The sequence below is a fragment of the Pleurodeles waltl genome, chromosome 6 (assembly GCF_031143425.1).
Source record: "Pleurodeles waltl isolate 20211129_DDA chromosome 6, aPleWal1.hap1.20221129, whole genome shotgun sequence".
Lineage (NCBI taxonomy): Eukaryota > Metazoa > Chordata > Amphibia > Caudata > Salamandridae > Pleurodeles > Pleurodeles waltl.
Genome location: NC_090445.1, coordinates 1,081,158,656 through 1,081,180,748, shown reverse-complemented (window position 1 = coordinate 1,081,180,748; position 22,093 = coordinate 1,081,158,656). Strand labels below are relative to the sequence as shown.

Sequence of the window (22,093 nt, the reverse complement as noted above, 5' to 3'; positions counted from 1 at the left end):
CCTTCTTGTGGGAAGAAGGCCCAGTCAGACCCACACTCTTTGTATTGTGTGCCTGCCTCAGAGTCACTGCCCTGACACTTGCAAGCACTGCAAGAATATGTCAGAGGACTCTGAAGGACAGAGAGAAGATCAGGCTACATGGGCTTCATGAGAGGCAGAAAATATCATCCTCTTCACTTCCCAGGCAACCAGCAGGCCATTCTCAGGAGAGAATGGCTAGGTCGACGTCAGCAGGTAGGAAAGTACCTGTTTGTTCCCCGTCGACGTTGTCGCTGCCACCGTCTCACCGGCATAGATCGCAATCGACGGCGACCCACCCGACGTCGAAGGAGACTGTGTCGAGGGAACACCATCGCAGGGGCAGATCTCCGTCGACGGCAGCCCGCCGATCGACGTCGAGCCATCGCCGGCGTGCCCGGTCGCCGCCAAAGGCCGTTCGCCCCCCGACGTCAAGAGACGCGACGTCGAAATCGCCACGACGGCATGAGAGACATCCGCCGTCGACCTCCCACCGCTCCACGTCGATGCACACGACGGCGAGTAGGTAGAGGTCCAAAGATCGCCGTTCAACGTCGAGACACTCTACATCGAGACACTCTACGTCGAGGCAAGAGCAACCGATGGGGCGCCCTTCGACGTCGATACAGCCATCGACGTCGACACAGGTTTTACCTGTCCCGCAGGGAGTAGAACATCGCCCTCCGCCAGCAGACCAGGCCGCACCATCTCCCGTGGTCTCCATACCGAGCGACTCATCTCGTTCAAGAGCGGCATCATCTGGGCATGTTTCGCCCATCAACCTATCTCCAAGATGGCTAGAGAGCCTTAACAGACCAGCGGCCTCCCCGGATTCGCAGTATTCGCGAATGTACTCACCTACTGCCTCCCTTCCAAGAACGCCATCACCGACAGCAAGGGCAGGACGGGCTCGTTCTGTTCCTCGTCAACCGACCGCGAGGCCTGGGCGCTCTGCTACAGCATCTCGCAGCAGGTCTCGTTCTCAACGGCGATCCAGGTCTCGTTCACGAAGAAGATCCCCCTCTTGGTCATCGTCAGGATCATCTGTCGGGCGTTACTCCCCCACCCTAACAGATTCTCCACCTGCTAGGGTCTCACCAGTGGATGACATTACCACGTTTAATGAGGTGCTGTTAAGGGGAGCGCAGAAATTAAACATAGAGGTTCCAGAGCCATCTACCTCCTCGTCAGTCATCTTTGAGACTCTGCAGCATAGATCAGCGTCAAAAAAGCTACTGCCTCTAGTGCCTGGTTTGTTGCAGCCAACCATGGACACTTTCCTGGACCCAGCTACGCTCAAATCTGCCCCTGCTAGGATTCTGAAAAAATATAAGGCTCCCGAACAGGACCCTTTGTTCCTAAGAAAGGATCCGCCACCGGACTCTAATATTGTCCGCAGCCCGAAAAACCCACTTGGTGGCATCATCCTCCACGGTCCCCCCGGATAAAGAGAGCAGGCATCTAGACTCTCTGGGGAGAAAGATGTGCGCTACGGCGGCTTCGGCAATGAAAGTCTCCAGTGCTTCTGCACTCCTGGGCAGGTATGACCGTTCTCTGTGGGACTCCCTCAATAGATTCACAGAGAAATTGCCCAGAGAAGACAGACAAGATTTTCAAGAGATCTTGCAGGAGGGATGCCTGGTATCCAACCATGTTATCAGCACGGCGGCAGATGGGGCGGATTTAGCTGCACATGGGTACGCACATGAAATCTGTGCAAGAAGGTCTTCCTGGCTGAGACGGACTGGGTTAAATCAAGAAGCACAACAGCGCATCCTGAATCTCCCATTCGCCGGGAACTCGCTGTTCGGTACCCATGCAGACGAGGAAATGGCCCGCATGAAGACCGAGGTGGACACCATGAGGGCAGTAGGCCTGGAAAGGAAGAAAGATTTCAGGAGAAGGTATAGGCCTTATGACAGGCGCCCTTTCCAGCAGAGGGTTCAAACCCCTCACTGGTCCCAGAGGCCACAACAACGGCAGGGACGCCCTCTCTTTCAGCAAAGGAACACAAGGGAGCGAGGGTCAAGTAGACCTCAGCAGTCCACACCGAAAGCGCCGGCCAAACAATGAGATCTCGCTTCCCTCGACACTGTACACCACTCCGGTGGGGGAAGTATTGCAGGTTATCTTCACGAGTGGCACTCTATCACAAGAGACAAATGGGTGCTCAATATTGTCGAAAATGGCTACTCTCTTCTTTTCAAACAGCCTCCACCACACTTGCCACCAGCCAAATGCAATCCATCTCATCTCAGCCTGCTGCGCAAAGAGGCTCTCGCCCTCTTACAAAAGAATGCCATAGAAAGGGTTCCACCTGCGCACAGAGGAAAGGGGGTTTACTCCTGTTATTTTCTGGTGGCGAAAAAGGGCCGAGAGGGCGTTTTCAGACCAATTCTGGACTTACGGCTGCTGAACAAATACATAGGAAAACAGAAGTTCAGGATGCTAGCGCTTCACCAGATTTTCCCTCAGCTACATCAGGGAGACTGGATGTGCTCCATCGACCTGCAGGATGCATATTTTCACATCCCAATAGCTCCCAAGCATCGGAAATTCTTGCGCTTCCAAGTAGCGTCACAGCACTATCAGTTCAGAGTTCTACCATTTGGCCTGAAATCTGCCCCACACGTCTTCTCGTAATGTATGGCGGTGGTAGCGGCACATCTTCGAAAACAAAAGATATTCATCTACCCATACCTAGACGACTGGTTACTGAAGGCTTCTTCTCCGGAGCAGGCGAGAAGCCATCGGGACATTGTGCTCAGGGTTTGCGAGTCTCTAGGTCTTCAGGTCAATTGCCAAAAGTCAACCTTGATTCCAACACAGAACCTTCACTACCTGGGAGCTATAATAAACACAGAACTCCAAAGAGTGTATCCTTCGGAGGAACGACTATCCTCAATAGACAGGAAGTGTCAGGACCTGTTGAAAGCCAACGCGCCTACGGCATGTCAGGTGACATCGCTGCTGGGCTCCATGGCATCATGCATTTTCATTGTCCCAAATGCCAGACTGCACATGAGGCCCCTCCAAGAGGCATTGGAGAGCAACTGGAGCCAAAGGACAGGTCGCTGGGAGGACAGAGTGCGACTACCGGCAGCGGCACTTCAGTCATTGAAATGGTGGATGCACACACCTCACCTGTCAGCAGGTGCTCCGTTTCACCAGGTAGTTCCATCCAACACTCTGGTAACGGATGCGTCTCTTCAGGGATGGGGGGCTCATCTGGGTCCCCTTCAAGCTCAGGGCCTGTGGTCAGTCAAGGAAAAGCAGTACCACATCAATCTGCTGGAACTCAGAGCGGTCCATCTGGCTCTCAAGTCTTTCACACCATTAATTCAGGGGAAAACTCTCCTAATACAAACGGACAATACAACCACGATGTATTATTTGAACAAACAGGGGGGAACGAGATCACTACCCCTATCTCGAGAGTCCCAAATGATATGGCATTGGCTCCTGGCCAGAGGAATGTCACTTACAGCGGTTCACCTGCCAGGGCAACAAAACGTGGAAGCAGATTTCCTGAGCAGACACCTAGAGGACGCACACGATTGGGTCCTACACGGCGAAGTCGTCGAATACATCTTCGCTCAATGGGGTCGACCTCAATTGGATCTCTTCGCAGACGAAGTAAACAAGAAATGCCCAGACTTTGCATCCAGGTTCTACCGTCCGGGATCTCGAGGGAATGCCCTGTTGATCGACTGGTCAGGGATATTTCTCTACGCCTTTCCACCGATTCCCCTCATACCGGCAGTGATCAACAAACTTTACAGATCCAGAACCAGAACCAGAATGATTCTCATAGCGCCACAATGGCCCCGTCAATTCTGGTACACAGATCTCCTCAACCTATCGGAAAAACCTCACAGGAGGCTGCCGTGCAGACCGGATCTTCTGAGCAGAATGGAGGGCAGGATTCTACATCCCAACCTACCCTCTCTGAGCTTAACAGCATGGCTCCTGAATTCCTGCAGTATGGGCACCTAGGGCTCTCACAGGAGTGTATGAACATCTTGAAAGAGTCCAAACGACCTTCCACGCGGCGTTCTTACACTTTTAAGTGGAAGAGATTCTACATATGGTGCTGTCAACAAGGCCAGAATCCCATACGGGCTCAGGAGGATGTCATACTGTCCTATTTACTTCATTTGGCAAAGTCCGGTCTGCAGGTATCATCTATTAAGGTACATTTGTCTGCCATTACAGCCTATTGTAAGTCACCTTCTCAGGAATCCTTCTTTACGAAACCTGTAGTCAAGGATTTCTTAGAAGGTTTGAAAAAAGTCTTTCCGCCCATTCGGAGACCATCTCCTCCATGGGAACTGAACATAGTATTGTCAAAACTTATGGGCCCTCCTTTTGAACCTATACACAAGGCCTCTTTACAGCACCTTACGTGGAAGACGGTTTTTTGGTGGCCATTACTTCGGTGAGGAGGGTCAGCGAAATTCAGGCTTTGTCTTCCAAAGAACCGTACACGTTTTTTCATGACAATAGAGTGGTTCTGCGAACTCACCCATCTTTCCTTCCGAAAATGGTGTCAGAATTCCATATCAATCAGACTATATCTTTACCGACTTTCTTTCCCAATCCGGAGACTCCGGCAGAGAAAGCATTGCACTCCTTAGACTTGAAAAGAGTGCTGAAATTTTATTTGGATAAAACAAAAGCGATTAGACATTCCAACCGCTTGTTTGTAAATTATGGTCATTTGAGGACAGGAGAGGCAGCATCTAAACGAACTATATCAAGATGGATAGTTTCTTGTATTGTTAATACTTACCAGCTGGCTAATAAACAATTACTAGCTAGGCCTAAAGCGCATTCCACAAGGGTAAAAGCGGCTACTGCTGCCCTCCTTAACAATGTTCCAATATCTGAGATTTGTAAGGCTGCTACATGGAAGTCTGTACATACGTTTACTAGACATTACTGTTTGGACTCAGATGCAAGAGCGGATGCCCAAGTGGGGCAGGCCTCTCTGAGAAATTTATTTGCATAATACGTATCTATTCCTGCGCTTCTATTAGACAGTCCGCAGAGTTTAGGGATGGGCTTGCTAATCTATTCAATGTTTATGACTATTGATGAGGATCCCCTGGAAGAGAAGGATAAGTTACTTACCTGTAAATCCTAGTTCTCTTCCAGGGGTATCCTCATCAAAGTCATAAACAACCCACCCTCCTCCCCGGACTCACGTCTCCTAGAAGTGCAGGACTGATTGTCTTTCAAATCAGTTACACAGATTGTCACCTAAAAAAGTACTGACCTAACTGTGAACCAACTGTCACCTTTCCTTCACCCCTGAGGCATGGTGGGATACTGGAGGTGCTCAGGGTCTTAAAGGCACGGTGCCAAAGTTTTTATGGTTCTCCTGTGTTAACCTGCATGCAGCCTATTGGCTAAGAATGCTCCATTGTTTTTCAATGTAGTTTTTTCTCTTTTTCTCTAGTGTTTACTGCTGCTTACTTCCCTAAGCCCAGTTTTGGGGGCTTGGGTAGATATTTATTCTCTATTGTAATTTTATAATATAAAAAAAAATAAAAAATAAACTTCATAGAAATAAAGCATTTTAGCCTGTTTATAATTATAGCCTGCATTGCTGTTTTACACATGTATAATATGTGTGTATTTTTATATATGCTCCGGGGTCCCCGCACAAGGGCGGGAATATTCAATGTTTATGACTTTGATGAGGATACCCCTGGAAGAGAACTAGGATTTACAGGTAAGTAACTTATCCTTCTCAGAATAATAAACCCACACTGGTGCCAGTGCTGGATTTATTAAAAAACAAAATGCACACAAAGGGCATCTTATGGATGCCCCCTGTATTTTACTCCAATCCTTCAGTGCAGGACTGACTCTGTGCCAGCCTGCCACTGAGGCGAGTTTCTGACCTCCTGGGGTGAGAGTCTTTGTGCTGTCTGGGGCCAGAAACAGTCTGCACTGGGTGGAGGTGCTTCACACCCCCCTCCCAGAACTGTAACACCTAGCAGTGAGCTTCAAAGGCTCAGGTTTCATGTTAAAATGCCCCAGGGCACTCCAGCTATGGGAGATACCCGCCCCCCAGACACAGCCCCCACTTTTGGCGGCAAGTCCGGAGGAGATAAGGAGAAAAACAAGGAGGAGTCACCCTCCCACCAGGACAGCCCCTAAGGTGTCCTGAGCTGAGGTGACCCATGCCTTAGGAAATCCTCCATCTTGTTTTGGAGGATTCCCTCCAATAGGATTAGGAATGTGCCCCCCACCCTACAGGGAGGAGGCACAAAGAGGGTGTAGCCCCCCCCAGACCTAAACACACCCCTAAATTGAGTATTTGGGGGTGACCCTAAACCCAGGAAACCAGATTCCTGCAACAAGGACTGCTCACCTGAAAGCCCTGTAGAGACAAAGGAGATGACACTGACTTGGCCCCAGCCTATCTCCAGACTCTTGAGAACCTGCACAGCGACACATCCAGCGGGACCAGCGATCTCTGAGGACTGGCCTGCACCTAAAGGACCAAGAAAATCCCGAGGACAGCGGCTATGTCCAAAACTGCAACAAAGAAACCATCTTGAAAGAGACTCCGGACCCATGAGTCTTCACACTCTACACCCGACGCCCTGGCTCGTGTCCAGAAGAACCAACACTGCCAAGAGGACCCCCAGGTGACTCCAACGACGTGGACACCCTGAGTCGACCTCCCTGCCCTGCCTGCAGAGAGGATCCAGAGGCTCCCCATGACCGCGACTGCCTGGAAACCAAAGGAACCTGACGCCTGGAAGAAGCACAGCACCTGCAGCCCCCAGGACCAAGAGGAACCAACCACCGGTGCAGGAGTGACCAGCAAGCGGCCCTCGTCCTCGCCCAGTCGGTGGCTGGCCGAGAAGCCCCCCGTGCCCTGTCTGCATCGCCAGAGTGACCCCCGGGTCTCTCCCTACAACCCGATGCCTACTTTGCACACTGCACCCGGCTGCCCCTGTGCCGCTGAGGGTGTATTTTGTGTGCCTGTCTGGGACACCCCCCTTCTTTGACCACTGCACCTGACTGGCCCTGTGTTGCTGGTGCTAGGTGTTTGGGGTCAAATTGAACCCCCTACGGTGGGCTGCCTATACCCAGGAGACTGACTGTGTAAGTGCTTTACTCACCTGAGAAAGTAACCAATACTTACCTCCCCCAGGAACTGTTGTTTTTTGCACTGTGTCCACTTTTAAAATAGCTTATTGCCACTTTTGCCAAAACTGTGTACATTACTGTTTTAATTCAAAGTTCCATTCTTAGCTGTGTGAAGTACCTTACAATTTATTTACTTACCTAAATTCTAAATCTTGTGGTTCTAGAATTAAGAAAATAATATTTTTCTATATAAAAACATATTGGCCTGTGGTAAGTCTTTGAGTGTGTGTTCCTCATTTATTGCCTTTGTGTGTACAACAAATGCTTAACACTGCCCTCTGATAAGCCTACTGCTCGACCACACTACCACAAGAGCATTAGTATTATCTAATTTTTGCCACTATCAACCTCTAAGGGGAACCCTTGGACTCTGTGCACACTATCCCAGTGGAGAAGTGTGGCACAATGGTTAGAGCGGCAGACCCTGATGCAAAGATCTGGCCCGCGACCAGGGTTCAATTCCCACCTCGGCAGGTCTTGGGCTCAATTACCTTGGACCAGATAATTCTCGCCTCAGTGCCTAATCTAATTAATGGGTCCCACTCTGTAACTCTGGGCAATAGCTTGCTTAATCTCCACAACGTCCCTCACATTGCTTGGATGCCTGGCTTCACCCTGGGGCTGTCCAGGAGTGGGTGCCTCACAGGGAAAAGCCAGGAGGGGTTCCATAGCAGTATGCGTATAGCACCTTGAGACCGTAACGGTTGAGAAGTGCGCTATACAAGTGCAAAGTTCACAGTTGATCTCTATACAGAGCCAACTTCCTATACGAAATGTTCCAGAATTCTTCTGGTGCATACCCCAAAAAAGATGCTTTTGGAGCCGAATTGTGCTGGGTGTCTGTCAGCTCCATTTGTGTTTGCACCCTTTTCTTGCTAGTAAATTCATCATCAAGATTTCATGCACTCACCATCCAGGGATTTTCAACCAGCCTGAACGGAGGGTGGGGGCTCGGAATTGAGAAAATCGCCTTTTGATCTCCCTAGAAAATTCTTCAAGACATGCACCAAGGTTTAGCGTTGGCAGCATTTCCTGTGCTTTTGGAAACCTCTGAGTCACAGCCAACAGTTATGGAAAGTGGGTGAAGTCAGCAATGTCTAGTTGTTCTTTCAATAGTGCAAGCTTACTTTCAAATGAGTAAATATCATTCATCATGGAGCACACATGCTGTTTGCCTTGCAGCATCAAATTGAGAGCATTGAAGTGTGCAAATAGATCTGAAAGAAAAATGCAGCATTATAAGCCAGTTCACATTGTTTAGTTCTGGGAATGATTGACATCTAATGTTTGCAAAGTGTTCAATTTCAAGTAGCAAAGCAATTAACCTTTCCAGAACTTTCCCTCTGCTTAGCCATCGCAATTCAGTGCACGTCAAGAGGTCTGTATATTCAGCTTCAGAATCCTGCAGCAGAGCTTTAAAAAGTCTATGGTTAAAGCACAAATAACATTAACAGTTTTCACTGCAAGTTTTAGGACATCATTCAGTTCTCCCTGGTTTAATTTTGCCCACAAAACCTCTTGGTGAATAATGTAGTAGTAGTCTATAACAGTCTGTCCGGTGAGCTTTTTTTTTTTTTAAAGCAGATACAAAGCCTCTGTCATGGTCTACAATGACATGAGCCCCATCCGCTGTGATGCTGAAAAGAGTGTCTAATGGTATGTGATGTGTTTCAAAGTAGTTGCAGATGCTGTCCAGTATAACTTCTCCTCTTGTGTGCCCTTGCAGTGGTAGAAGGTACAGGAGCTGCTCTTTGTGATGAAGTGATTTGTCCAAATACCTCACCCGAACTAATAACTGGGCCACATCGCTTATATCTGTGGACTCATTCATGGCAGTGCTGAAGAATGGGGACTCTGACTGCTTTTGTCAACTACCCCTGGGCGTTTTCACCCATTGCCTCTATTCTGCGTTCACACATGAAATCCGATAGCTATAATGTGCCTTTTTTTTTTTTTAAATGTTGGCTTAGTTGCTATAGTTGTCGAGCAAAATTTGGCTGCTGAAAGGAAATGTTTCTTTACCAGCTCTGCCTCCGTGAATAAAAAAGTGTCAAAGTGGTAGACTGGCACAAACTGGTCAGTCCTACATTAGCAGTTTGGCTAACATATGGGGGCATCTCTAAGATGCCCTCTGTGTGCATTTTTCAGTAAATCCCACACGGTCATAAGTGTGAGTTTATTGTGCTGACAAGTTTGATACCATACTTCCCTTTATTCAGTGAAGCCATTATGGAGCTGTTGAGTTTGTAATGACAAACTCCCAGACCATATACTCTATACGGCTGCACTGCACTTACAATGTCTAAGAATGGACTTCAACACTGTAGGGGCATATTGCTCATGCAACCATGCCCTCACCTGGGGTATAGTGCACCCTGCCTTAAAGATGTAAGGCCTACTCAATGGGTGACTTACCTGTGCCACAGGCAGTGGTTTGTGGGCATAGCACTCTGAGAGGGATGCCATGTCGACTTTGCCTTTTTCTCCCCATCAGCACACACAAGCTGCAAGGCAGTGTACATGTGCTTGGTGGGGAGTCCTCTAGGGTGGCATAATACATGCTGCAGACCTTGGGGACCTTCACTGGCCACAGGGCCCTTGGTACAATGGGTACCTTTTACAAGGGACTTAACTGGGTGCCAGGGTTGTGCCACTCGTGGAAACAAAGGTACAGATTTTGGGAAAGAATACTGGTGCTGGGGCCTGGTTAGCAGGATCCCAGCACACTTTCAGAGTTGGCATCCACATCAGGCAAAAAGTGGGGGGTAAAAGGCCGACAGTGGCACTTTCCTACACAAGCATATAGCAACGTTTGGGGTAGACAAAGAACTCTGAAATAGGAGTTCAATAGAAGGAAGATTAAGAAGTTGATTGAAGATAATAAAGAGATGGCATAGTTGTGAAGTGAAGGTGGTTGTTAGACACAGGAATTGGTATTTCACAATCTGTATTGAGGCCTGCACAATGGTCTTAACTGTTCTTATTTCCCTCACCCTTTAAAGTGCTTCTTAGTTTTTCGCTTGCTGTATTTCCTTTGCAAAGTCGGATTGCCAACATAATTGACCTTGACAGTGCCATCTAAACATTTGGTTGATACTTATTGACAGTGGTAGTATGACAGTTTGAATTATTTTAACTCCTTTTGTCATTGATTTTTCTTTCTAGGACTGTCATGTTCTGACATTCAGTAGCTCTGGTTCAGTCTCTGACCACTTGGTGCTACACCCTCAGCTGGCCACAGGAAACTTCATCATCAAAGCAGTATGGCTCCCAGGATCCCAGACTGAACTGGCTATAGTCACTGCTGACTTTGTCAAGGTAGGTTTCTTAGATTAATTGGTGTGATAATAGGCAATTTTCATTGGCTGCATTTGTTTATGGTGTGCTTTTGAATGCTGGTCTCCTAATGGCAGTTATCCCCTCTGTTTGGTGCCCAATGTTGATATTGTCTCCAATTTTCAGTTTCAGCCACTTTTTTTGTGAATACATATTTTCTCCTCCCTTCTCAAGTGTTTACTCAGTTTGCATTATTTCAGGTTTACAACCTTTCAACAGATGCCCTAAGCCCCACATTTTACTTTCTGCTGCCAAGCTCGAAGATCCGAGATGTTGCTTTTCTTTTCAACGAGGAGGGGAAAAACATCATTGTTATCATGTCTTCTGCTGGCTATGTGTACACACAGCTCATGGAGGAATCCAGCAGCGCTCAGCATGGGCCTTTCTATGTAACCAATGTACTGGAAGTCAGTCATGAGGACCTTAAGGTAAGACTTTTTGTCCCTTGTTCATGAGTAATTTCTCCATCACTGAAAAAACACTCTAAATTTCTCCAATTCAAGCTTCATAGTCCCTAAACTACCTTTCATTTGTCCTGAAGAGACTCTCGAGTTGCCCTCATGCTCCACTTTTTCTCACCTTTTGCCTTCTTTACTCTATTCACCATCTTTCTCTATTCACCCAAAATCCAGTTCTCAGCACCTGACATGTCTCCCCCTCTCTTGCAGAATCTCCATTGATAGTCATAAGCATTTGAATATTTCCGCTCACGTGCAGGAATCCCAGAGCACTTCTTTACAGAATATCTTAAGTGTAGACATTTGCCTTCCTTCTGGAAGGCCTGTAAAAACACTTAAGCAAGAATATGATATGCTGCCTGGGAAAGAGGCAATAGTGGTGAAGTTCTTCAGATTGTACTTTAAAAAAGGCCAAATCACTTATATAAATATACGTATAATACGAGGTCAATACTTTACAAAACAGTTCAAATCTCCTTCACAATACCTTTCCTTTCAAAGTAAGAAATGGAAGGGTAGCATGACAGTGTGGCCCCGTAGGCTGCTATTATGTAGCTTTAAAACAGTAACTTTGCCTTTAAAGATGCAGAGACTACCAGTATGATGCTCAGCAAGTGGCATTTGCCTCAATTCTATTTTCTGGCACCTGGTGACAGGATCCTGGAGATCTTAGCTCGGCCTTTTAGGCTTTTTTCCCCTCAAAATTCACCTGTTAGTTTTGGTTGAATTGATTCACTCGCATTTTTTTTATTATTCTCTCCCTTTTGTACGTTTTTTCTGAGAAACATTTGAGGCATTTTGTCATTTATTATGCCTTCTCTGTTTGACAAGTGCCCTGCTTGTGGGAGAAAGGTCGAATTTAGGCCCTCACAATGTCTGTATACTTGGTCTTCCATCTAATCATGTTCCGGAGCAGTGCTAACACCGCAAGACGTTTTAGTGTCGCACCCTCTGAGACAGAGAATTTACATTCATGGCACGGAGGTGCGGTGCGGACAAAGTCCAGTCTCAAGGTGAAACCGCAGAGCGAGGAGAGGATCAGTCCTCTACCAGGTTTCTTAAATCTGCCTCAGAGGGATGTGGAGTGCCCAGAAAATGAGTTACAGCCATCAAATGTCATCTTTCTATGTCAAACTCGAGGGGGTTAACATAGAGACCAGGTACGGCACGAACTTGCTCTATCTCAAAAGCTGGTTTGGCATTGAGAAAGAGTCACAGATAGATTTCGAGGCAAGGTAGACCGCCTAATACACCGTTGACTTCTGCTGTGAGAACGACATCAAGGAGTTTGACGTGAGGACGGCAAGATCCATCAACCCCGAGGAATAGTCTAGTGTAGAAGGAAATTAGTAGAGGATCAGATCGATGTCGAAGCATCGGCTGAGGTCGATGTCAAAATCCATCTGGACATTGAGGACAGAAAAAATGAGGTGAATATATTCTTCATCAGATTAAGTTCTCCCCCTCTTTGCCAGTAGTGCTACCGCTCTATCCCTTGCCTCCTCCACCTTGTACTCCACTGCTTCCTCTGCCTCCGCCTCCTCCGTCTCCAACTCCCTCCACTCCTCCCGAACCAGTTCCTCTACCTGTAGAACCTCAGAGGCCTAGATTGCACTCCAGATTGTACCACTGGTCACAGCACATTTTTTTTCCCGTTGCTCTGACCAAGAAACCACAGATGACGGTCACAAACAACCACACGTGCCACCTCTAGACAACGCTCAAGACACACATCCTCTTCTTCATCTACAGGATGAAATTCACTGATATTGTTGGAATCTCCACCTCCTTGCATCGCTCCAGTGGACATCACCACCTTTCAGGAGGTCCTGGAGAGAGGGGCAGCATAACTGAATATACCAATGTCAGTTCCCATACCTACCACGTTATATTTGAAACACTCCACTAGCGGCCAGCTTTAAGACCACTGCTTCCATTGGAAGGACTGTTTCAACCAGCAGTGGATCTTTTTCTGACCCCAGCTTCAAAGACGACTGCTCTTTCGAGGCTACAGAAAAAATACAGGCCTTCCGTGGAAGATCCTCTTTTTCGTTTATATGATCCACCTCCTGACTTGGTAGTCATACTAGCAGCCAAGAAGCCTCCCGCTACCACTTCCTTCTTCAGTAACTCCTGATAAGGAGAGTAAAAAACAGGTTTCTGTGGGCTGCAAGGTTTGCAACATGGCCACAACCACCATGAAAACATTCAGTGCTACTGCCCTCCTGCGTAGATATCATAGTTCTGTGGTACTCTGTCCAACAACTAGTGGACGATCTTCCAAGAGACAGAAGGGAAGACCTCCTGGAAGTAGTTAATGAGTGCCTAATGGTATCCAACCAAGTCATCAGTGTCGCACCAGATTCCTCCTTACTGGTGGCTCATGAATATTGTCATGGGATAGCCTTGATAAGCATTCTTGGCTCGCCTAAACCATCAAATTAGAATTTCAACAAAGGATTCCAAAGCTTTTTTTTTTTTTTTTTTTAAGTTGCACCCTCTTCGGCAGTGTAGGAAAGTGCTTCTTTTTGACATGGTCCACCCCACGTTTTGCCTGGTATTCGATGCAGTTTTGACTGAAAGTACACTGGGTTCCTGCTAAGCAGATCGACTGTGCCAGATCTTTCCCTAAAACTGTGCAGTTGTTCTCTTGTTGACAGTACCTTTGCCCCCCTCCCCCCACCCCCTATAATCCCCTTGTAATGGTACCTAGGGCATGCATACCAAAGAAGGTCACTAAGGGCTGCAGCATGTATTGTGCCACCTTCAAGGACCCCTCACCTAGGACATGCAGTCTGCTTTTGCAGGCTCCGTGTCTTGGTGTAGCTAAAAGTGAAAACCTGATGAGGCACACATCCTGTGTGCCATGTCCCCTAACAATGTAGGCTGTATATGTAAGTCACTCCTACAGCTGATCTTACAGCCCTAAGGCAGGATGCATTATATTACATATGAGGGCATATCTGCATGTGTCTTTTTCGATTCTTAGACATAGTGAGTGAACAGGGAACCCATTTCACTGGTCAATAGGAACGTAGGACACCCACCCACCCAATACCCCCAAACACACACACACCCATCCCCCCCATACACACACACACCCATCCCCCCCCACACACACCCATCCCCCCCACACACACACACCCATCCCCCCCACACACACACACACACCCATCCCCCCCACACACACACACACACACACACACACACACACACACACACACACACACACACACACACACATCCACCCACATACGCACACATCCACACCCCCACCCACCCTTACACCCACACTCTTACACCCACACACAGACTCTATTACACATTTTGCCTGGTATCTGATGCCAATAAGCAGGCCCCAGCACATGTGTTCTTTCCCTAAACTGTACCATTGTTTCCACAATTGGCATACCTCTGGCACACAGCTAAGTCCGTTGTAAAAGGTACCAGAGGTACCTAGGGCCCTGTGGCCAGGGAGGGTCCCTAAGGGCTGCAGCATCTATTGTGCCACCCTCAAGGACCCCTCACTAAACACATGCACACTGCCATTTTAGGTTGTGTGTGCTGGTGGGGAGAAAAAGGTAAAGTTGACCTGGCATCCCTCCCTGGGTGCCATGCCCACAAACCACTACCTGTGGCATAGGTAAGTTACCCCTCTAGCAGGCCTGACAGCCCTAAGGCAGGGTGCACTACACCACAGTTTACACCACAGGTGAGGGCATAGCTGCATGAGCATTATGCCCCTACAGTATCTGTCCATTCTTAAACCTTGTAAGTGCAGTGTATCCATATTGAGTACATGAGCTGGGAGTTTGTCATTACCACCTCCACATCTCCATGAGGGCTCCACTGAATGCTGGGAAGTTTGGTATCAAACTTCCCAACTCAATCACCCCACTCTGATGCCGGTGTTGGATTTATTGTAAAATGCACACAGAGGGCATCTTAGAGATGCCCCCTGAAATTCACCCAACTCTTTAGTGTATGGCTGACTGGTCTGTGCCAGCCTGTCGCCACCAGACAAGTTTCTGACCCCATAGAGTGAGAGCCTTTTGTGCTCCCTGGATTTGGGAGCCAAAGCCTGCTCTGGTGGGAGTTGCCTCACACCTCCCCCCACCCCCTTGCAGGAGCAGCAGCACTTGACGGTGAACCTCAAATGCTCCTCCCCCCCCCCCCCCCAGTGGTGGGCTTCTCACTGGGTGGAGGTAGTCTGATGCAGAGATCACTTCAGGTGTTGGGTCTCCAGGCTGCTGAGTCCTTGTTGGATACTTTGTTGCGGAGCAGGCCCAGCTGCTCACTGGAGTAAGTCTTTTTAGAAGGCAGGCAGGCTTCTTGAGTTTCTTGAAGCTGCAGGACAAGTCTATTTGTGCAGAGTTCAATGAGGTTAGCAGGCTGGAAGGGCTGGTTCCAGGTCAGCTGCTGCTGCTGCTGCTGCTACTTCCTCCTCTTGTGCAGGGGTCGACTCTTCTTTGTCCTATTAATAGGTTGTCAGGATCGGAGTTCCAGGGGTCAGGGGTGTCACCTAAATACTTAGTATAGGGGTGTTAGAGGGAGTGCCAGGTGGTAGTCAATGGACTGACCACCTTTAGAGTGACTACACCCTTCCACTAGGGGCCTAATTCCTTCCAAGCAAGATGGAGGAATTTGAAAAGTAGTGTCCACTTCAGCTCCTCCACCTTAGGGGTGAGACTGGGATGAAATGGGTACTCCTCCTAATTAAACTAACTTTCCTGCCTCTGCTGCTGCCGAAAGTGAGATCACGACAGTGGAGTCTCATCTCCGCCATCTGAGAGACCTTTGTTGCATGTTGAAGTTCCCCTGCCCTCGAAGGTCCATCTTGCTCTGGACGAGGCTTTATCACCTCCGCCCAGAGCAGGCATTTGTTCTCGGCCTCCCAGAGTGTTGGCCTTCCTCTCAGGGGGGCAGAACTCATTCTAGGGTGGCTGCACTGGTTTGTGCCAGCCAGTGAAAATTCCAGTAGCTGGGTAGGTTTTCAGGGGGCACCTCTAAGGTGCCTTTTGTGTGCATTCATTATTAAATCCCTCACCGGCGTCAGTAAGGGTTTATTATTCTATGATGGTTGATACCAAACATCCTACGATCCAGAGAAGCCATCATGTAGCTGAAGGGACTCATAATGATCAGTGTTCAGCACATGCATTTAAAATGGCTTCCCTGTGCACTTACTATGTCTCAGAATTGATAGACACAGCGGGCCATATCTGCTCATGCATATATGCCCTCACGTGCATGGATGCACCCAGCCTTAGGTGTTATTCACACCTGGTATTTGCAGTTCAATTTATCCTGCACCAACACACGCAGCCTGCGATGGCAGCACTGTGAGTTAGTTGAGTGGTCCCTAACGGTGGCACAATTGGTGCTGCAGCCCTCAGAGACCTTACTTAGTACCCCAGGCACCAGGGGTACCATTTAGTAGGACTTACTCTGGTAGCTGAAGAGTTTGTTAATTGTGCAAAACAAATGTGCAGTTTTGGATAAAGAGATCTGGCACTGGGGACCTGGTTAGCTGGGACCCAGTGCACTAACCGTCAAAGCCACATCAGAAACTAGGAAAAAGGTGGGGGCTAACCATGCCAAAAAACGGTTCTTTCCTACAACCAGCCCACCCCGACCATTTCACCAAGACCATCCAGTCAACATCGAAGCAAGCTGCAGGAGAAAGTCAACATCTTACTGGAGAATCATGTGGTAGAGGTCGTTCCCCACAAACGAGGTACAGACATCTACAACAGATAATTTCTGGTGACGGAAATAAACATGAATGAATTCAGGCCCATTCTCGACTTAAAAATAGCCAACAAATGGATTTAAAGAGGAAAATTTGTGATGCTGGCATTGCATCAGATCTATCCCAAACTAAACCAGGGGGGGGATTAACTCTGCTCCATACACCCTCAAGACACATACTTTCATGTACCCATTGCCAAGAAACACTGCACATTCTTGAAGTTTGTAGTGGGGCACAACCACTATCAATACCAGGTTCTCGTATTTCGCTTAAAGTTAGCTCCCAGAACTTTCTTGAAGTGCATGGCACCGAATCTTCATCTACCCTTATCAGGATGATTAGTTGACAAAGGCTTCAACTTCACAAGAAGCTCAGAGGCAATACAACTGGAGATTCAAGGTCCTACAACAGTTGGGCCTTCACATCAACTACATGTCAATTTCTACTCCGGTTCAGACTGTGCAGAATTTCGGGGCTACCATTGACACTTTCAAGGCAAGAGTGTGTCCTTTGTGGGAGAGATGCTCATCAATCCCCTGGAAATATCAGTCTCTAATGAAAGCTATCCCACGGTGAGGCTCTATGGCCTTATGTGTCTTCCTCACTCCAAACACACGCCTTCACATGCATCCCCTTCAGAAATGTCTTGGGGACCAGTGAGACCAAGCAGCAGACAACTGGGGGGGGAGGGGGTGCTGGGGGGGGGGGGGGGCGGTATCACTCTCTCCTGCATGCAAAACGGTTTCTGAAATGGTGCTCTACAGCCAACATTATTCAAGGGATTCCATTTCATCAAGAGGTTCCCTCTCAGACCATTGTGACAGATATATTGCTACTATGTTGGTGAGCACACATGGATCATCTCCAAATTCTAGGTACATGGTTTGTGAGAGAACAAATAACATCAATCTCCTCGTTCTCCAGACAGGTGAAAACATTTTAGGGCTAGGTGGACTGTCATTCGAGACCCAATCTCTGCTTTTTCAGGCAGACAATACAACCACCATGTACTACCTAAATAAGAAGGGAGGGGACAAGGTCCAGAATCTTATCCCATGAAGCTCAAGCAATTTGAAAATGGCTTCTAGCCAGAGACCCGCAGATCACAGCTACTCACTTACCACTTGTATAAAATGTGCAGGCCGACGCCCTCAGAGTTCTGCAAGAAAACCACAAATGGATCCTTCACGACGACATTGTGGAAGACATCTATAAGCTATGGGTCTCACCGCACATCGACCTGTTGCCACAGCAGAAGACAGAAAATGCCAAGACTTTGCCTTAAGGTACTTCCAACCAGGGACTCTGGGCAGTGCCCTGTGGATCAGCTGGTCAGGCAAATTTCTGTACTATCCCCCCTCCCCCAATTTCCTTTGATTCCCTCATTCCTCCTTAAGCTGTCGTACTCAAGAGCCAAGCTCATCTTGATTGGCCCTGGATGGTCATGTCAGTGGTGGTCCATGGACCTTCTTCACTAGTCACAGCATCCACATCTCAAGCTGCCATGCATACCAGACCTGCTAATGAAGTTCGGAGGCCAGATTGCCCACCGTCTCTCCTCCTTGAATTTGGCAGCTTAGCTCCAAAACTAGCGCAGTATGGACACTTGAACCTGCCACAAGACTGCATGGACATTCTCAAAGAGTCTAAACCGTGTAAATCCGTTCAGTATATGCCTTCAGGTAGAAGAGATTTTGCACCTAGTGTTTTTCCAAGAACATTTCCAGGAAAACGTCATTGTAACCTACCTCCTAAACTTGGCAAAATCTGGCTTGCAATTCTTTTCCATAAAGGTTCACTTGGCGGCTCTTACTGCCTACAGAAAATGTCCTTCACAAACCTTTTTTCAAAATCCCAGTAATCAAGGATTTTTTTAGAAGGGTTGAAGAAGGTTTTCCCTCCAATCAGGCGTCCTTTCTGGTTGCTTAAGTCTTTTCACGTCTCATGCAGGATCCTTTCAAACCATTTCATAAGCCATCCCTGCAACATCTCTCATGGAAAACGGCTTTCCTCATAGCAATCACATCAGCTCTGGGGGTTAGGGAAATGCAAGCGTTCTGTTCTAACAAACATTATACAGTTTTCCACTCTAATAAGGTAGTTATGAGAAATCCCCCGAAATTCCTCCCCAAGGTTATATCTGATTTTCATGTCAGACAATTTCTTTATCAACCGTCTTTCAGAATCCTCCACCCCCAGCTGAAAGAGCTATCAATTCCCTAAATGTAAGGCTGGTCTTGAAGTTTTAGCTAGATGAGATCTGCGACATGCGCAGATCGGACCAACTTATTGTTGATTATGATCTGTCTATACAAAATTAGCCACTGCTAATTAATCATTCTCTCACTGGATAGTATTCAGCATACTTTTATGTTGCCCAAAAGCTAACAAATGATTGTTGGCTAGACGTGAGGCTCATTCTGCTATGGGCAAAGCAGCTACAGCCGCTTTGATGAGAAATGTCCCTATTGCTGAGATCTGTAAAGTGGCCACATGGAGATCTGTTCACACATTGACCAAACACCACTGTTTGGTTTCGGATGCCGTAGCAGATGTTCAAGTAGGACAAGCCTTCATCGGAAATGTATTTGCTTAATCCAATACTATCTTCACTCCTCTGTTTTTTCCACTGCGATTGGTAGGAATGGGCTTGCTATTCTATTCAAGTGGTTGACCGCCAATTGAGATCCTCCCAGAGAGAAGGTATGGTTTCTTTCTTGTAATTCCAGTTCTCTTAGGGGACTCTCCATTGAAGTCATAGGGCACCCTCCCTCCTCCCCAATGAAGATAGAGGAAATTATTCGACTTAACTACCAATTACAATTCATCAAAAAGAACAGAGGCAACTGCCTCCTGCTGAGCATGATGTGGGATACTGGTGGTCTCTTTTTTTCTTTGAAGTCAGTCACTGATTTAAACTCACATAATAGCAGCCTATGGTGCTACACTGTCCTGCTATCCTTTGTCTTTTACTTTTACAGAAAAGGGTTTGTGAAAGAGATTTGAGCTGTTTTGTAAAGCATTTACCTCAAATTATACATTTATCTAAGTGCTTTGACTCTTTTCTAAATACAATCTGAAGACTTCACTTTAGCTTATTTCCTAGGCGGCATATTATGTTAAGCGTTTTTACAGGCCTTCCTAAAGAAAGGCAAACAGCTACATTTAAGACTATATTCTGTAGAGAAGTGCTCTAGGATTCCCGCAATTGAGTGGAACTGCTCAAAAGCTTATTATTATCAATGGAGTTTCCCCAAAGACAGAACTGGGATTACAGGTAAAAAACCATACCTCCTTGCTTCTCTCCCCTTTACACACACCCTTGGTAAGCTAGACCTTTCTTTACTTCCTGCACTAATGTTGTTTCAAAAGGCCCTGTTCATGATTTCGTAAAGCCCTATTTGTTTTTCCAGGCCTACCCTATGTTTATCAACTCCAGCAAGTATATTGGAGTTGGTATACATTTTTACTATGCAGTTTTCCAGTGGAGCATAGCTGTGCTGACAGTGTAACACCTATAGCATGCACCCATTCTGAGTGAAGGTGCTCCAAGGTTATGAGCTGGCTTCACACCGCCCCGTGCAGGAACTGTAGCACCTGGTGGTGAGGTGAGCCTCAAAGGCTCAAGCTTGGTGTTACAGTGCCCCAGGACACTCCAGCTAGTGGAGATGCCCGCCCCTCCGGACACAAACCCCACTTTTGTTGTTAGGTCCGGAGGAGTTAATGAGAAAAACAAGGAGGAGTCACCCTCCAGTCAGGACAGCCCCTAAGGTGTCCTGAGCTGAGGTGACCCCTACCTTAGGAAATCCTCCATCTTGTTTTGGAGGATTCCCCCCAATAGGACTAGGGATGTACCCCCGCTCCCCACAGGGAGGAGGCACAAAGAGGGTGTAGCCACCCTCCAGGACAGTATCGATTGGCTACTGCCCCCCAGACCTAAACACACCCCTAAATTGAGTACTTAGGGGCAAAACTGACCCCCAGGAAATCAGATTCCTGACGACCTACAAGGAGGACTGCTAACCTGAAAGCCCCACCGAGACGACTGAGACAACTGCCTTGGCCCCAGCCCTACTGGCCTGTCTCTAGACTCCAAGAACCTGCACAGCGACTCATCCAGCGGAGCCTGTGACCTCTGTGGACTGCCCTGCAACCAAAGGACCAAGAAACTCCAGTGGACAGCGGTTCTGTCCAAGAAACCAAGATACAACCATCTTTAAAGGGACTTCAGCCTCACTCCGGAAGTGTGAGTCCCCAATACTCTGCACCTGACGCCCCCAGCTCATGTCCAGAAGAACCAGCACTGCAGAGGAGACCCCCAGGCGACTCCCATGACGTGGACACCCTGAGATGACTTCCCTGCACCCCCACAGCGACGCCTGCAGAGAGAATCCGAAGGCTCTCCCTGACCGCGACTGCCCGGTAACAAAGGAGCCAGATGCCTGGAAGAAACACTGCACCCGCAGCCCCCAGGCCCAAGAGAAACCAACTACTGGTGCAGAAGTGACCAGCAGGCGGGCCTTGTCCTTGCCCAGTCGCTGGCTGGCCCGAGACTCCCCCCGTTCCCTGCCTGCATTGCCAGAGTGACCCCCCACCCCCATCTCCAGGTTGATTTCTATCTACAACCTGACACCTACTTTGCACACTGCACCCGGCCACCCCTGTGCCGCTGAGGGTATATTTTGTGTGCCCGTTTGTGAACCCCCCCCCCCCCCCCCCAGTGCTCTACAAAACCCCCCTGGTCTGCTCCCCAAGGACGTAGTTACTTACCTGCTAGCAGACTGTGACAGGAGCACCCCTATTTTCCATAGGCGCCTATGATATTTGGACCCTACTTTGCCCTCTGAACCTGACCAGCCCAGTGTTGCTGGTGTTGAATGTTTGAGGTTGCCTTGAACCCCCAACGGTGGGCTGCCTATGCCCAGGAGACTGAACTTGTAGGTGCTTTACTTACCTGAGAAACTAACCAAGACTTATCTCCCCCAGGACCTGTTGATTTTTGCAGTGTCCACTTTTAAAGTAGCTTATTGCCATTATTGCCAAAACTATGCACATTGTTTTAATTCAAAGTTCCATATTTACCTATGCCAAGTACCTTACAATGTATGTACTTACTTGAATTATGAATCTTGTGGTTCTAAAATAAATGAACAAAAGAATATTTTTCTATATAAAAAGCTATTGGCCTGGAGTCAAGTCTTTGAGTCACTTATTGCCTGTGTGTGTACAACAAAGGCTTAACACTACCCTCTGATAAGCCTACTGGTCGGCCACACTACCACAAAATAAAGCATTAGTATTATCTAATTTTGCCACTATCAACCTCTTAAGGGGAAGCCTTGGACTCTGTGCACACTAT

The 22,093-nt window shown here is 47.8% G+C and overlaps 1 protein-coding gene across 17 annotated transcripts in view; it reads left to right on the top strand.

The window, feature by feature from the left end:
• The window catches only part of UBR4 (ubiquitin protein ligase E3 component n-recognin 4), a 1,862,787-nt gene that overhangs the window by 878,596 nt on the left and 962,098 nt on the right, over positions 1–22,093 (top strand). For all 17 annotated transcript variants that reach the window (XM_069240131.1, XM_069240143.1, XM_069240141.1 and 14 more), the window contains exons 42-43: positions 10,354–10,506; positions 10,725–10,952. In XM_069240131.1, coding sequence (XP_069096232.1) covers positions 10,354–10,506; positions 10,725–10,952 — 381 coding nt within the window. The remainder of the gene's footprint in view (positions 1–10,353; positions 10,507–10,724; positions 10,953–22,093) is intronic.